At 39.3% G+C, this 15,686-nt stretch overlaps 1 protein-coding gene across 3 annotated transcripts in view; it reads right to left on the minus strand.

Moving 5' to 3' along the window:
• CFAP43 (cilia and flagella associated protein 43) overlaps positions 1-13,460 on the minus strand; it is a 51,817-nt gene extending 38,357 nt beyond the window's left edge. For all 3 annotated transcript variants that reach the window (XR_012629706.1, XM_074875228.1, XM_074875229.1), the window contains exons 1-5: positions 13,324-13,460; positions 9,903-10,156; positions 9,005-9,101; positions 5,992-6,159; positions 4,458-4,608 (exon numbers count right to left, since the gene is read on the minus strand). Coding sequence is in view for 2 of the 3 variants with exons in the window: in XM_074875228.1 (XP_074731329.1) it covers positions 4,458-4,608; positions 5,992-6,159; positions 9,005-9,101; positions 9,903-10,156; positions 13,324-13,436 (783 nt within the window). In the remaining variant the exon portion in view is untranslated. The remainder of the gene's footprint in view (positions 1-4,457; positions 4,609-5,991; positions 6,160-9,004; positions 9,102-9,902; positions 10,157-13,323) is intronic.
• Positions 13,461-15,686: the final 2,226 nt, after the last annotated feature.

The following is a 15,686-nucleotide window of genomic DNA, read 5'->3' on the forward strand; positions in this document are numbered from 1 at the left end:
TTATTCAGTCATCCCTTCATTGAGGCTAGTAACTTGAGAAACAAGAACATTTTCCAGAAAAGTCTATGTCTGGAGATAGTGGTGGAGAACTCACCTCTCTCCCTAGAAGCTTGTTTAAATTATGAACTACATTTTCATTGAAAAGTTATATATTCTAAAAATTTGAATTTATCTGGATTTATTCTCCAGCACTTGCATCTGTTACAGCTTTGTCCTCTAGCTTGGAAATCCCTCCAGCATCTTCCCTACCCTCGCAAAGATACTGATGCACTATAACCAAGTCATCTCCCAATTTTTTAATTATAAAATTATGACAAAATTCAACACATTAAGCCCCTAGTTTTTAACATCAGAATAGCACTGGAAGCCCAAATTGAAATGGTTACCCACTATGACCTCACACCCTGACAAATGTTTTCCAAATTGCTTTTCAGAATAGTCTTCCACTTTGCAGACATAATCTGCACATGTGGTCTTGCATACTTGGCAGTACTATTCACTTTCTTTGAATAGTTCATCTTATCATATAATTCAAATAGCTCTGTAAAACAGCTCTGTCAACCTTTGTCATCTGCAAATTAGTTCTAGAAATATCCCTGTCACAGACTTCCCATGTACCTTGAATTTCATTTCACTAAAACAAATCTCATGAATCCATCATCCATAAAACAGGAATAACAGACCTTCTCCACCAAACATTATTAAAAGCAGTGACCCGTTCAGATACAACAGTAACAGGGGTCATACAAATACCATGACAGAAAGAACCAGATTGAAGAGAATTTGGGTAGGGGTAGAGGGGAACAAACCAAAAGAAAACCTTGGGAGAACACTTAAAAGAGAAGATTCAAAGAACCATGCGTGTGAGCAGAAGTGTTGAGGAACACTAGACAACATGATGGATGAAAAAAAAGAAGAGTCTATAATTCTGTAAAACACGTGCTGTCTCACTAAAGGTTCTATAAAAAGAGGAAACATGGATGGACTTGTGATGGAAACATAGGACAGAGATTCATAAGTACCTAGATTTCAAGGACTTGCTATATGATTCTGGGTTAGTAACTTACTCTCTATTTATGCTCACAAAGAATTTTTAATTTCTCAGGGGGAAAATGCTACAGAAATAAAGTATATTAATATTTACTTTATAGATCAAATAGGACTAACAGTAATAAATCTATAACAAACAGGGATTTACATCACCCAGAGAAATATTTAATATAGGCTTTTTCACTGATTTTATGAGGCTTGAACATCACAAATCTTTGGGGAAGTTGTAACTGAACTACTGTGAATGAGAAGCTTCCTGTGTAAAGAAACTTCTGTAATGTTCCTTTGCACCTGCTGTCACGACTGTGTTTACACACAAACTAGATAAAATATGCTAATCATAGGATGAGATTATGTAAATCCCAAACCATGTTGCTTCTTGAACTGTGCATTGGTACAGTGGTGCACAATAATAATGCTGCTGTCTTTTTTTGAACTTCTCTCCTTTTTGAGTAGCACCTCTTCAGGGAAAAAAAAAATCCATGATGGATCCTTGTCATGAAAAGTTTTCTAAAAAGACAATGGAATCAAATTGGTACTGGGGACGAAGTGGAGTCAAGTGGGTTTCTTATGATAAAGCATATTCAGAAAATTCAGGTCTCAATTGTAAGAAATTTTGAAACAAAACTAAATCAATCTAGTGCAAGAAAGAAAAGGATTGAAAGGTGTAGGATATTTCAATTACTTTCACTCTGCTGCCACATTGTGGTTACACTTTGGTACATACCCAGCCTTAGTATCTTGTGGAGTATGGAACCCTAACACATTTCAAAGCAGCAGACAAGTGCATTGGCAATGTGCTCGATTTTCTTACTTGCCTCTCACACATTCCTTAGGAGTGGGCTACAGCCTCCAAGGACCATGGACTACAGGTTGAGGACAACTCCTTTAAATAATAGTCTAAATAAATGGTTCTCCACTTTGGTTACAACAATGTGAAAAACATTGATCTTGACTGACTCAGATTTAGTGATAAAGAACAAAAATCCTTCTGTCAAATTCTGCAGAGATAGGAAGGGCTTAATCAGTCCATGATACTATTCCCACTGCATTCAACTGAATGCATCTCATTAACCACCACAGGAGAAGCAGGTTGTCTCTTACTAATTGAAAAAGCATTGATGATAGTAGAGAGGAAAATAACTCCAAGGTATTTACAAATGTCAAGGCACAGATTTTATGCCAGAGTCATACAAGTGCTCATAGACATTTGTAATGGTATACAAATCATCAGTGATAGTAACCATTGATACATCTGCCGCAGCAGCCTATCAATTTATAAAGACAGTGAAGAAAACCTCTATTTTGGACAGCCTGGTCCATTACAGCAACTGTAGTCCGAACATATCTGGGTATCTGAGGAACACAGCAAGTTCAGCCATTTCAATCTCTCTCAAAGTTGCTGCATCATATCTTCTCCTGCTGTATCCTTGCTGTATCATATCTTCTCCATCAAGTATATTCTGATCAACACAAGCAGGAATTGCATTGCCAAAACCATATATTCCATGTTGGGGTGCTGGAAGGGAGTGCTTAACCTGACAAGACACATGCATGTGATTTCCCCCAGTGTGGGGGGATACAAGATCTACTAGGGGCTCAGTTTTTCTGCTAGGTTAGAGATGGAGCATATGTACACTGGCATGCGTGGAGGGGAGAATTAGTGCTGTAAGGCACAATAAATGCAAGTACTGCAAAAAATTACTCAGCTATCATAGTTTGGAGTGAGGTGAAAACATGCCAGAAATTGATTCAGTGCCTCCCGGTGCTAAACTGTGAGTGTAGCACCTCACAATTTATTACAGAGGAAACAACATATCACCACCACAACAAAAGCAACAACACCTTGTATTTCTGCATAAAACTCATTTCTAGATAACCTGATGTTCATTACCTTGTCAATATTCACAACAAAAATACACCCATCTAGGAAATTTGGACAGTAAATAACTATCAAAGTATTTACCATGTAATTTGAAAGAAAACGAAATCTTCATCAAAGACTAGTAGAACAATCTACTCTTACTTCAGGAATATTTCAGTGTATAAGGAGAACACAATCACCTTGAAGGTGCTAAAAAGGTTTTTCTGAAGGCAGCTGGGAATGCAAAGGCCCTATACTGGTATCTAGTATGGTTGAAGTGGAAAAGTTAATGACGCGGTTCTGCAAGTTCAAGCATAATAACCTACCATTCCTGAATGGAATAGCGTCCATTCAAGGACAAATTCTATTAAACCTCACAGAGGTAATATGGCAGTTGTTTTTTCCCCAATACCTCTTGTAATTCACTTTACAGGCTAAAAAACAAAGTGTTTTTTGCAGTTCATCATCTGCACATAATATAAAAGGCAGTAAGGCGGAAGAAAGAGGCAATGCCCCTGATAAGTATATATTATCTTAATTTTCACTGTTCTAAGTGATATGAAATATAAGCAGTTCATGTGTAATCAGAACCCGTAGAGGACATTTGTTTGTAGTTATTGATTGTCCTGGAAACCAAGGGCATCAACAGTTAAACACCTCTGTGAATTTGAAGGCATGAAGGAGGATGAGGTCATTCCCTATTTTTATTCTGCTTTATAAGAAAAGTTCATGGCAGAAACCTGTGGTGTACTAATCTGGTAATATATAACTCACACTTGTCCATCGAAAAGGTGTAGTATAATGCCAGTATCATCTTATGCATGGTACTTTTGGTGTCTCATATATATCATAAGCCACCAAATAGAAATTGATGGTCTTAATCTTAGAAGAGAATCCCAGATTTGCAAGTTAAAAGTTTTCACAATGGCAGATGCTTCTAGTTGGTAGTCAGGTGAAAGTAAATTTCAAACAAAATGAGAACACTTTTGAAGCCTCTCAAAAGAGACATCTCAAGGGAGGCTAATGAGTAAACGATGAAATACAAGTGAGACAAATGGGCAGGTCCAACACTGACAGTGGTGTGGGAATGTACTTCAGAAGCAGGGTTTGCTTCAGTGTTTCCATAGCTTGAGACATTTTCAGAGTCAAAAAGAAAACAAATCCCAAAGGAAGGATACCTGAGGGTTACTATCAGTTTAGTATCAGAATAGTTTTCAAAGGTTTCAGCAGGGCATATTATCTTGGGAATGGTTAAATGCTGACATGCTGATACTGCTTCTGGGGTACGGATTAGTACCTCCACTGCACAGATATATATCACTAGGCTAGGACCTGGGTCAGAAATCTCTACATTGTACTGCACTGTGCAGTAGCAGCATGCCTCCTAAGTCTCCTGTCAAAATGCATTTCAAAAATATTGTTGAGACAACAGATCTATTTACTGGGTGTACCTGTTTAACTTCTTTTATTAATTTATTAACACCTACTTGCATAAAAAGTATAATGATTTGGAATAGTAAAAAGGAAACAAACCAGTAACTACCATGAATGTTTCTGCTTCCTCTCCTACCAGTCCAGCAATGGCCGAAACTGGCAAATCGGGGCCATGGTATGGATCTTCACTATGAGAAACCGGGAAAAACAAATCCTTATGAGGACTCACAGTCCCTTGTCCATCAGGGAGTTTCACAGGGCTGTGAAAGAGCAAGAGACAGTGTCTGAGGAGAAGAAATATTATGCTGATACAAAACCAAGAAGCATGTTTTCAAAACTTTGAGACACCAACTCAGTTAATGGGCTTTACTTCTACAAGAGTAATGGAGGATTGTTGTAGACAGCCATTCTACATGGCACATGTCATTTCACTGAAAAATAACAGTAATTCTACTACAAAAGAGAAATGTTCCTAACTGGCAGAAACGGATTGTCGTGTTCTAGTTCCGTATCTTTTCTTGTTGCCTTGTATAAACAACTATTCTACGTTACTGTTTCCTTATTAACCAGGATTAATAACCTAACACCTAACTTGCATATAGTACGAGGATTCCTGCTTAATGTTTATTTGGAGACAGTTTAATGATGATGAAAGATTATTAGTAGTATTTGTCTGTTGCACTCTGGTAATCAGTGTATAAGTGGCTGTTACAATGCAGGAGTTGTGGATTCTATATTTTACAAACTATGTTGATTTATGCCTTGGAAAAAAATTATGTAACATAAACAATTCTCAGTGGACGTTCAACCTCTACTGAATGGAATGAAAAGTGAGGAAAAAGGAGTATATATGTATTTTCACATGTGTACTCTATAATGACAAAAGGCAAAAAAACCCTTCAGTGTTCTTTTCAGGTCGCAAATTAAAGCCTTGTCTATGCTTTCACTAGTATAACTGTGTCGGTGGCAATATGTTGGTTATATTAATAGTTAATGACATTAAACACACTTGGGAATTGTAGAATAGCTGCCACTGAAACAGTATAGGTGTTACAGTGTTATACTCCAGTTTGAATGATACATAATACTTTTATACCAGCCTCAAAAAACATTGTAGCATAAGTAAATTCTAAGTTTGTTGTGCTCAGTGAATTGCATTGACAGAGCCACCCTGCCTGGACCTGTAAATTAGCCACACAAGCTGGAAATCACACAGAAAATGATACTGGTTTTGGTAAAATTTGTGATTACAGCAACATATTGTTTAACTACGCTTACTAGGAAGCAACTCGATTCAAATTCAGTGGTTCCAGAGCTGCAAAAGCCACTTGCAGGAAAGCAGTCCAGGTACTACTTTAATTCAGTCATGCAGCACTTGATAGAGCCTGCCAAAGCAGCTGATTAGTATTAGCTTCATGATGTGGATAATCTGGACATGTGAGTACTAAGAAATGAAATCATAAATTCAATTCACTTGGTTGACTAGATAGATTCAGACTGGTTGTGATTTAGCAATTACAGATTGCAATTGCTAGGTGAACTAAATTGGATTAAATTATTTGCAAACAGATGTAGGTTGCTAGTCTTAGTTGTTAAAATATGCATCTAGATTTTTCTATTAACCTGAAGGGTATTTCACTTACTTTTGCTTAAGGTGATGCTCATCATTATTCCTTTCAATATGCCAGATAGAAACGGAACTCTCAGTAACAAAACACAGTTGTTGCCAATTCATAGGGTTAAAACTTAAAGAGGTTGCTGTTACCCCTGGCTGAGACTCACTGCACAGGAGGATATTTTCTTGCCAGTTCCTTCATTAAGGAGAGCAAAAGAAAATCAAATCCATTAAATAAATCAAAAACATTCAAGCCAAAGATCTGGATGTGATTATGACTGACATTCAAGATCAAATTTGGAAAACAAATATTTTGTCACTGACAAAAAATTTCTGCTGTCAAACAAGTTAGATCCTCTTAAAGATGAAAAGGAGGTGGTTAATTAGCCACACATAAAATTATTACTGCTACAAAAAGACTGAATAGTAAAATAATTTTGAAAACTGACATTTTAGAAACATTATCATGCACTTCCTTTTGTGAAAAGACCAACAGTCAGGAGACACGGATTTTTTTTCACCAGTTCCATCAGTGACTACTTGAATGGGCCCAAACAATTAACTCTTCAGCACCCCAGACCCTAGCCTTGCTTTTCCGATCCATAAAATAATGATTATAGTGCTTGCAGTTGGAGGGTATTATAATTAGGAAAACACAGTCAGCCCATGATTATCTATGGATGAATTACTTAGGTAATACAGTAATTGTGCTGAGAATGCAGACAAACTATGGCTGCCTTAACTAACTTGAGCACAGGGCACAATTTGTGTGGGGCTGCTACGTATAGCTGACACAAGCCTGGGAATCTGCTTTCCACTGACTTTTCTTTTGTCCATTGTAAGCTACTTTATGTTCTCACCATCTGATTTGGATATTTCTCCATTATCCAGATTAATTCTTGACTGCATTTTTATTTTTAAGTGCTGTCGAAGAACTGATTAACATCATTTGAAGAAAATGGTTTAAAATGTTTCTTAATTTCTTGGACAATATATCTGACTTAATCTAAATAACATTTATAGCTTTAGTATTTGGCATTGCTGCTGAGAGGAAAAAAAAACTAAAATGCATACACTGCTGTAAATGGATTTAGTATAATCCTGTTGTTCTGGGCTGTAATGAATTCACTCACAGAAAGAGATCAGGATGCAAGACAATGGTTAATATTGATAGCATATGCAAAAAATGAGAAGTATTCACACATACACAGTAACTTTCATTAAAATTACAGAAAGCTATAAGCTGCAATTCTGACTTTAAAAGATATCAGTGTTGCTCTCTCTCTAAAGATCTGTCAGCATGTTCTCATCTCATACCTAACAGATAGTGCCAACACTCTTTTATAGTAGATAATTTATTAAGATCTGAAACTATATGGTACATATATCTGAAGAAGAATCTGGCATCAAGCCTTTCTTTTGAACAGAAAAGAATAAAGATCTAGGGATAAAATATCTCAGATGAAAGGCAGCTTTTAGTTATCCATAAGCTTTCTGTATTTTGAGACTGACATAACTTTCAAAACATCTCTGATTCCAAACTATCTGCTTAAAATACAGGAACTGTGCAATCATCATATTGTAATGACACATTAAGAATGCTAAACATGGAGATTTCTTTCATTCGTACACACACTTTTTTACAATGAATGCACAAAGAATCCAATTGCAAAATGAAGGTCCTGATTTCACAGTAAATTCACACACCTCTGTTCAAGTTACTATAAATTCTAAGTTTAATATTGTAAGGTAATTCTATTACTACATTCTTTCTGACTGGAATCTAGGATGGTTCCTTTATGACAACTAGCTGCTGATAGTCATATTCATGCTGATTCAAAGAGGTTTAAATTGTTTGGCCTTGGAAATTGCCACTACTTTAAAGCATTTAAACATTTCTAGATATTTCCATTTTTAAGAATAATCTAGACAAGTCTTTCAAGATGGTGGATTTTTCTTTAAGTGCACACAATGAACACATTCGACCATGTGTGTTATATATGTGCCCAGGGAGGTGGTGGAGTCCCCATCCCTGGAGGTGTTTAAGAGTAGGGTCGACATAATGCTGAGGGATATGGTGTAGTTGGGAACTGTTAATGTTGGGTTGATGGTTGGACTGGATGATCTTCAAGGTCTTTTCCAACCTAGATGATTCTGAGATTCTGTGATTCTGTGATTCTACTGTGATATACACACAGACATCTTTCCGGAACTACTGTGTATGATCAGAGTTCACAGCAAAGATTAGTCTTCTTCATACGGGATAAAGAAGAGGCATCTGTAATACTATCTACTATCATTACTAAAATTCTGAAGTTACAGGAGTTTCTGCCTCTTCATTAATCATTGTATAAGAGAAGGTCATCATTAAATTGGGAGTATACGGAATATTCCTTACATGTCCTTGCTTGCCTTTCTCCTACTCCACCCTCCCCATTTGTTTTGAAGAAGTGCTCAGACTCCACAGTCAATGCAAGCTTGCTGGCAATGGAGGCAAGAGCAGGATTATACTTTTACAGAACACTTAAAAAAGTAAATATTCTAGCTTGATGTATCTGCACCGTATTATATAATTTTTCTTTACATGACAATGAGCAGAAAATTATGATCTAACCCAGTGATCCATGGTAGTGTAATCACTGAGCAAAACTGTAAGACAGAACTAAGATGAAGCACAAGTAATTAAGAGGACCACTGAATAGACCAGCGGACAAAAAAGTAGAGATGAGCTTTAGAGTGCTTTTCCTCTTTTCAGCAGGAAACTTTCTTTAGAGGTACTCCAAAATACAAAATTTCAAAGAAGGTAGAAGATAGCTGTAGCAAAGTAACAGTCATTCTGACTAGTGGCTACTAATGCTAGAAAATAAACGGCACATTTGGTACAGAAAGTTTGCAATCAATGACCAATCAGAAAAAAAAAGGAGATGAAGGCAACCAGTGTGTCTTCCACATTTGTTAACTTAATATATGCTAAAACAGCACACACACAAAAATATGAATTAAATGTAAATGATATTAGAGAATTGGTTTTTTACTCTTACCATACTGAAAGAACAAATTCTGGGAGTGAAGAGTAACTGGCTAGATATGGGCCTCTGAAACTAAATGCAAGTAAAGTGTAGTCCAGCTGCACATTACCTGAAATGTAAAAATAAAGAACATGATCTTTAATTGTCCTGGACTTTACTGTATACTATCACAGACAGAGTAGTCGTCTCAGTTCCTTTATACCCACTTTAACTCTTCAAAGATATTCATCAGGCCCCTGATTCCTTTGCTTCACTTCAGATTATTGTTTTGATTTGATCATAAAAACATTCCCTATGGATCACTGCTTGGAATTTTTTCAATTTTTTTCATTATTACCTTGAATTTGTAAAGTATTTTTCCCCAAGTACCCTGAAATCCTTTGCAGTCATAATTTAATTTATATACATGACATAAGCAAGTATTATGATCCTTATTTAAATGGCAAGGAAACTGAATCATGGATAGGGAAAGCAAAACTATGGAGAGAAATGTTATGAGGCAGGCAAAAATACACATTAGATCCCAGACTCCAAAGTTTAACCTGCAAGAACTCTTATTCCTCTCACATTTCAGATTTCTCAATGTGGCTTTCAGCAGTCTGCTTGGAGCCTACTGCAGTGTGATTTTTTTGGTTATTCTAACTATATTATCCTCAAATGAATTCCATTTCATTCCATTTGTTTTCACTTTAAAACAGATCCATTTTGTATTGTCATATTCCTCCCTAGTTTGAGCCTAACTAAAAGTAGTACAGTGGAAAATTCCTTCCGCTGCTTTCCATGCATCTTGTCACGAGACAATTTCCTGTCACACTGTTTTTCAGGTCTTATCAAAAAAACCCTTCAGAAACTGGATGATTTAAGTATTGTTTTAATGAAATGGTGACAGGGAGGGTTACCACATCCCTACCTTTTAATTCTGTCAGTTTACTCAGTTCTGGAAAGGTGTAGATATATATGACAGGATTCAGCCTCCGGTCTGAAAAGGCCAGCACTTGCCTGTTCCCATTCGCAGCAAAGGCTCCCACCTGGCCAGTCTGGCACTGCAGTACCGTTGTCTTCTTTGTTTCAATGTCCAGGAAGAGGATGTAATTGCCACAAGGGTAGCAGACAGTTTGATTGCTGATAAAGCCGAAGTTCTTGTTTGAGAATCCCTGAACCCAACTTAAGAAAAAGCAACTGAATGTTAAAACATTAATCAAAGACACACATTTCTCAAAATACTGTGATAAAGGGAATGTTGTAGCCTAAGTTACATTGAACTGATGCATGGGATTTGTTAGACTCATCCTCATACCAATGCTGCAAAACCACAATAACTTCAAGATCTAGTATTACGAATCACTAGTTCAGTGTTTCCAAAAACACAGGTTCAATCTTACCCTGATGGAGCACAAATGACTGTCATAAGAACCTGGAGAGATGCTTATATTTCTTTCAGTTTTCACTAAAAATAAAGTTAGCAAGTTCACAGGCTCCGTTATTCCATATATCATTGTAATAGACTATACCTTTATTCTGAAAGAATTACACAGGTGCAATCCATACATCAACCCAATTGTGTTTGCTTAACCTTTTTACACTTTCATAGTTATCTCATCCCCATAAAATAAAAAACACAAAGGTACAGCTTGTGCTTATAAGAACTTAACCAGGAGGACTGTTCTGATTTAGAGATAATTTAACATGGTAAAACTCTGGAATGTAAACAGGATGTGTTACAAAAAGACTGAAATAAATTACTGAAGAGGAGTCAGCTTATGAATTTACAATGTATCAGCAAATCCATAACTGCCTGCAGATGTTCCTACCTTTCAGAAAGTGTGTGGATAAACATCAGGGTCCTCTTATCAAAGGGATTTGCATTTACCACTAAGTGAAGATGTCTGACTGAGCCACAGCTTACCCTACTAGTACCACAGCGTACAAGTTTCAGCAGTGTAACAGATACCCTCTGTGTACAACACTGCCGTTAGCACCTTCTCTTCCAATTTCTATTCAGAAACTTTCCATCTCTTGTCTTCTTCCAAATAAGAGCATTTGACTGGAAGAGATCTTTGTCCTCTGCAAAATTGCAATTTCATGAACACGTCAGTCATAAGATCCACTCAGCTGCTGATCCTCTGTACTCTTACTAGAAGATTGTACTACAGCCTCAGCACTCTCATAGCTAGGATCATTTTTATACGCCTAGTCTTAAGATATTTATGTCCAGCAATAACTTTTAGTTATTTTTTCCGAGTAGTTTCTGCTCTTGGCCTGTTTTGCTACACATCAGAGGAGTAAGTGTAGCCAGAGGGGAGTGGGAGCACATCGACCATGTGCTCCTGCAGTTGAACTGAATACCATGGCAACAAAGAGGAGACATTTCAGCTGATGAATGTTTTTCCAGACCTTTTACACAAGAACTAGATGTATGATATGCCATGGCACGTAAGCAGACCTTTATGAACATGCTTACAGGACCATAACAGATTCAACAACTGATCTGACTCAGTGAAAATGATGTATATTTAACTTCTCTTTGCAGGGGATAAAATGAAATCTAGAAAACATGTATGCACGGATAAATTAATGAGATGACAGTGCAATTTATTATCCTTACACAACCAGTAAAGGCTGAAGGGGACAAGGATTCAGGCTGTTATCTGATGTCAGCTATGACTGGTGCAGTACATGCAGAGTCAGGTAATTAGCCATGGCTCACTCACATTTTCCATGCTGTGTCTGTCTCCAGTTCTATATAAACACTGTGTCAGAAGTATTTCAGTCATAAACTTTGCCAGCTGGTGAAGTGTAGATGGGGCAAAATAATTAGAGTTGCTTGGAAATTTCCTTACAGAGCATTTTGCCACTGAAAAATGCTAGTTCATACAAAACAGATTATATGAAACCATGAGTTTTGTCAAAGCTCTGTGTTTTCTGAAGACACAAACCACAGCATTCGAATTGCCCACTGCAAAATAATTTTTGTCACTTTCTTCTAAAACTGATATACATACTACTACTGCTGACATTAATTTACAAGAAAGGCAAACTTTAAACTTTTCTATTTTGTGGGAATGGGCTTTGCTTCACATTCAAAATGGCTTAATTTCTTTTTTTATTTTGCATAATATTTTTAGTTCATAATGGTGTTTTCACAAAGCAGAAAACCTAGGTCACAGCTCTTCCAAGTAACCACAGTTAGCACCATGGACCTCCTCTGAAGAGCAATGACATGCCTCAGATGGTATCTTTTTTACTCTGCAAGTAGCAGAATGGTTAAAGCTGAAGCCTGTTTCTCCTATTACTAGAAAAAATTACTAGAACAAATAATTTTCTTTCCACTGAAAAGTGCTGCACCTATAATTTTGGATCTATATTGCATACTAGCCGTAAGCATTGATGAAACAGCTGAAATACTAACAATGGGCAAGGGAGTTTAAACATCTGTCCCATTACATAGAAAAAAATGTCTGAACATCCCAAGATTTCTGTGAAAGTCTCAGCCAAGATGGGGCAGGAAGGGCTTAATTCATCTACAGCTCCTACTTGTTCAGAACCAAAAAGCAAGTTGTTGGATTACTAAGAGCTCTGGAAGAGAAATGTTTTTCTATATATAGTGTGGGTTATGTTTGTGGGAAATTGAAATCTGAAAGTCCCTGACATGCAGGTTAAGATGCTGAGACAGAAGGACAAGAGTGAGGCCTTAGAATACCAGGAAAATTAAGAGCCATGGCAGAAGATAATGACAGTGGGGTTTAGGAGGTACAGAACAGCCAGGGAAATTCTGGAGGTTGAATTAGTCTGGGTAAAAGATGTGGCCATGAACAGAACTGAAGTATATTGGTTGATAAGGGCAGGTACTGAGAAGAAAAGCATGCCCCAAGAATTCATCAGAATTGCATGCTGCCAGAAACATGACACAGGAAAAGACAACTCATGCCACACTTCTTATCAACTCATCAAGCTCCAGTTTAAAACTAGTCAGGGTTGCTTACTCCTCATTTCAGAGCCCCCCTGTGCTAAGGGCAGAGAAAGTAAGTTTGATCCAAATCCATCAAAGGCTCAGTCCCTGCTATATGCTGCACTGCAAGTGCCTCTTTGCCTCTTCACCCCTCCAACTACCTGCCACCCTAACACAGACCCACTGCACAGCAGTCTCCCTTGCTTGCCCTGTTAGACCTGCCCTATTCTCTGACGGCTGCAGAAAGCTGACCCGGGGTGAGAGATGCTGGGCCCCGGGGACACCGGACAAGATAGCGGCACCCTGCCGTGGCCAAGGGGCTCAGCAACGTGTGGCGTGTGCGAAGGCCCGAAGGGCACAGGCTGTCCCAGCCGGCCCTCACCTCACTTCCAGTGCAGCCTCCTCGGCCGAGGAGCAGCGACGACCCCCCAGGGCCTCGGGGCGAGGCTCCTCACTGGCCGGGTCCGCACTCTGGGCCTCCCTAGCCGCCGCCATCCGCCCAACGCCGGCACCGCTACCAGCCCGTTTGCAACCGTCTCTTAGGAACAAGAAGGGCTGCAGCCATTAGCTGACAACGCCTCCCGCCAGGCTTAAACCAGACCGTTGATTGGCCTGCGCCCGCGCGCCGACCAACCGATGAGCACGGGATTTAAAGGGCCAGCAGCCCCGGGGCGGGGGGGCAGGTTCCTGTTACTGGATAGAAGAAGCTGTAGTACAAAGTAATGAGGCGATTTCTCTGTAGCGTACCCAGCCCTTCTCACACAGGCACTGACCTATGCCTGTTGGGGTAATTCTGCCTGGGAGTCGCTGGTATCTGTGGCCTTTAACCCGGGTAATCACTGCTGCTGGGTCTAGAAAGCAGGTGGTGTTATGGGGCATAGAAGTGAGGCAGCCTTGGGGGAGTGACCGCAAGGTCTCTCCCTCGGCTATCGCACGAGCCCTTGCTGCGGCCACATATTTGCTGCTTCTGTTCCAGCAACATTTGCCCTTTCACTTAGTGAGGCAGCTGTACCTGTTCTGCCCTTGCTTCTGTCATTTTTTCTTTCATGAGGTACCACAGTTCTTCTTGCGATGTGTAACACAGCACTCCTGAAGCTTCAAAGAGAGCTGAGGAGAAGCTGACCACTGGAAAGAAGAGAAAGTACACTTACAGTCTTTATATACTTACAGCTTTTAGCATGGTAAGAACCTTTCAAGTATTTCCAAAGCAAATGTAGCTATAACATCACCTTTTCCCTTTCCTGAAGAGAGAAATGTTATTTATAGTGTCTAGCTTGCTTGTGTGAGTTCGTTATTACTTACCTGTAGAGTGACAGTGTGCAGTTCTGCGATACTGTCATGCACTCACAGCACCATGGAGCAATGATGGAGAGTGGCACTCCTGTCCAGAGGCAGCAGGACAAGCCTGTACCTTATCTCTTTTCTCCGCCGGTGCTCTGTATGCCTCACAAAACCAAGATAGGATGAGGGAAACGGTTTATTTTTCCATGTCGTCTTTGAGGTGCTATTGTAGCAGCCAGATCTTGTGATGCTGCTTTGAGATCCTATGTGCCTGTCTCTGGGCTGTGAGTTAGCAGACCGCCTGTGGTGTTCTTAATTGCAAAAAGAAACTTCAAATGAATTTTCTCTTTTTTCATCACCCAAAATTTTGCTGAATCTTTCCTAAGGGCAGGCACTCAGAGGAATGAGAAATATGTCCTCTAACACAGTTTTTTTTTAATGTCAGGAGAAATTATTTTGTTGGCAAAGGACATCTTATGTACAGCTTCTGTTTGCCTAGGGCATTGCAGGCTTGTGCAATGAATTACCACTCCCCTTCACTGTTGAGATGCATATTAATTACATAATGAAAGAGCAATGACTTCACAAAAATCATGTTGTTCTTCTATTCAAATGGATAATGGTGTCAGGTTCATGGTCACTTTACATAGTGGCCACCTCAGTGTTTGCTTGCAGGAGAGATCACCACAGAAAATATGGTCTTTGTGACATGATGTCTGAGGCCCAACTCCAGTAACGAAACAAAACCGAAAGTCACCAACAGGCAAAACTTTCTCACTGTGCAAGCATGGATCCACTGATGAGACTGGCGAAGCTCCCATTCCTCTATTAGCCTTGGGGGTTTGACAGACATGTCCATCGCCAGAAGGGCCAGGAATTTCTCTCCTTTTGGCAAGGGCTGCCCCAGCCCCTTGGTGCCTACAAACGTGTTCTTTCCTAAATACTGTGCAGCTCTAACCTGAAGGTTGAGTGGAAGTGTGTGGAGTCCCAGGAAGGGAAGCATTTTACTTCTGGGACCATAGATCAACCCGGGCACTGTGTGAAATGCATTAAGAGGAAAGCTCTTCTGTTTCTATTATTATATCCCAGGAAAGGCTGGTACAAGGAGGGCCCTGGTGCCCTCACCTCAACTGAAGAGGAAGTGAAAGGGATGGAGAGGACTTCAGTCCATACTTTGGTTCTCTTTTGCTCTGTGCACATACTGATGGTCCCACTGGTCATGATTGCAGAAGCAAGCATGAATCCTTCTATGATTGCAAGGTAGTAATTAAATTAAATCTAATGTTTGCTGCACCCCCTTTTCTGTTAGGTTATCTGTTTTCCCCTCTCGGGTTTTCATCATGAAGCAGAATAGCTGCAGGAGAGAGAAACTCTTCTTGTTGTCCTCAAGGTGGGATTGGATTGGGTTTTGAAGGGCAATAGGTGATGCAGTGCTGCCGTAGCATGAGAAGGCCCTGCCCGGGG

The sequence above is a fragment of the Strix uralensis genome, chromosome 7 (assembly GCF_047716275.1).
Source record: "Strix uralensis isolate ZFMK-TIS-50842 chromosome 7, bStrUra1, whole genome shotgun sequence".
In the NCBI taxonomy this organism is placed as follows: domain Eukaryota; kingdom Metazoa; phylum Chordata; class Aves; order Strigiformes; family Strigidae; genus Strix; species Strix uralensis.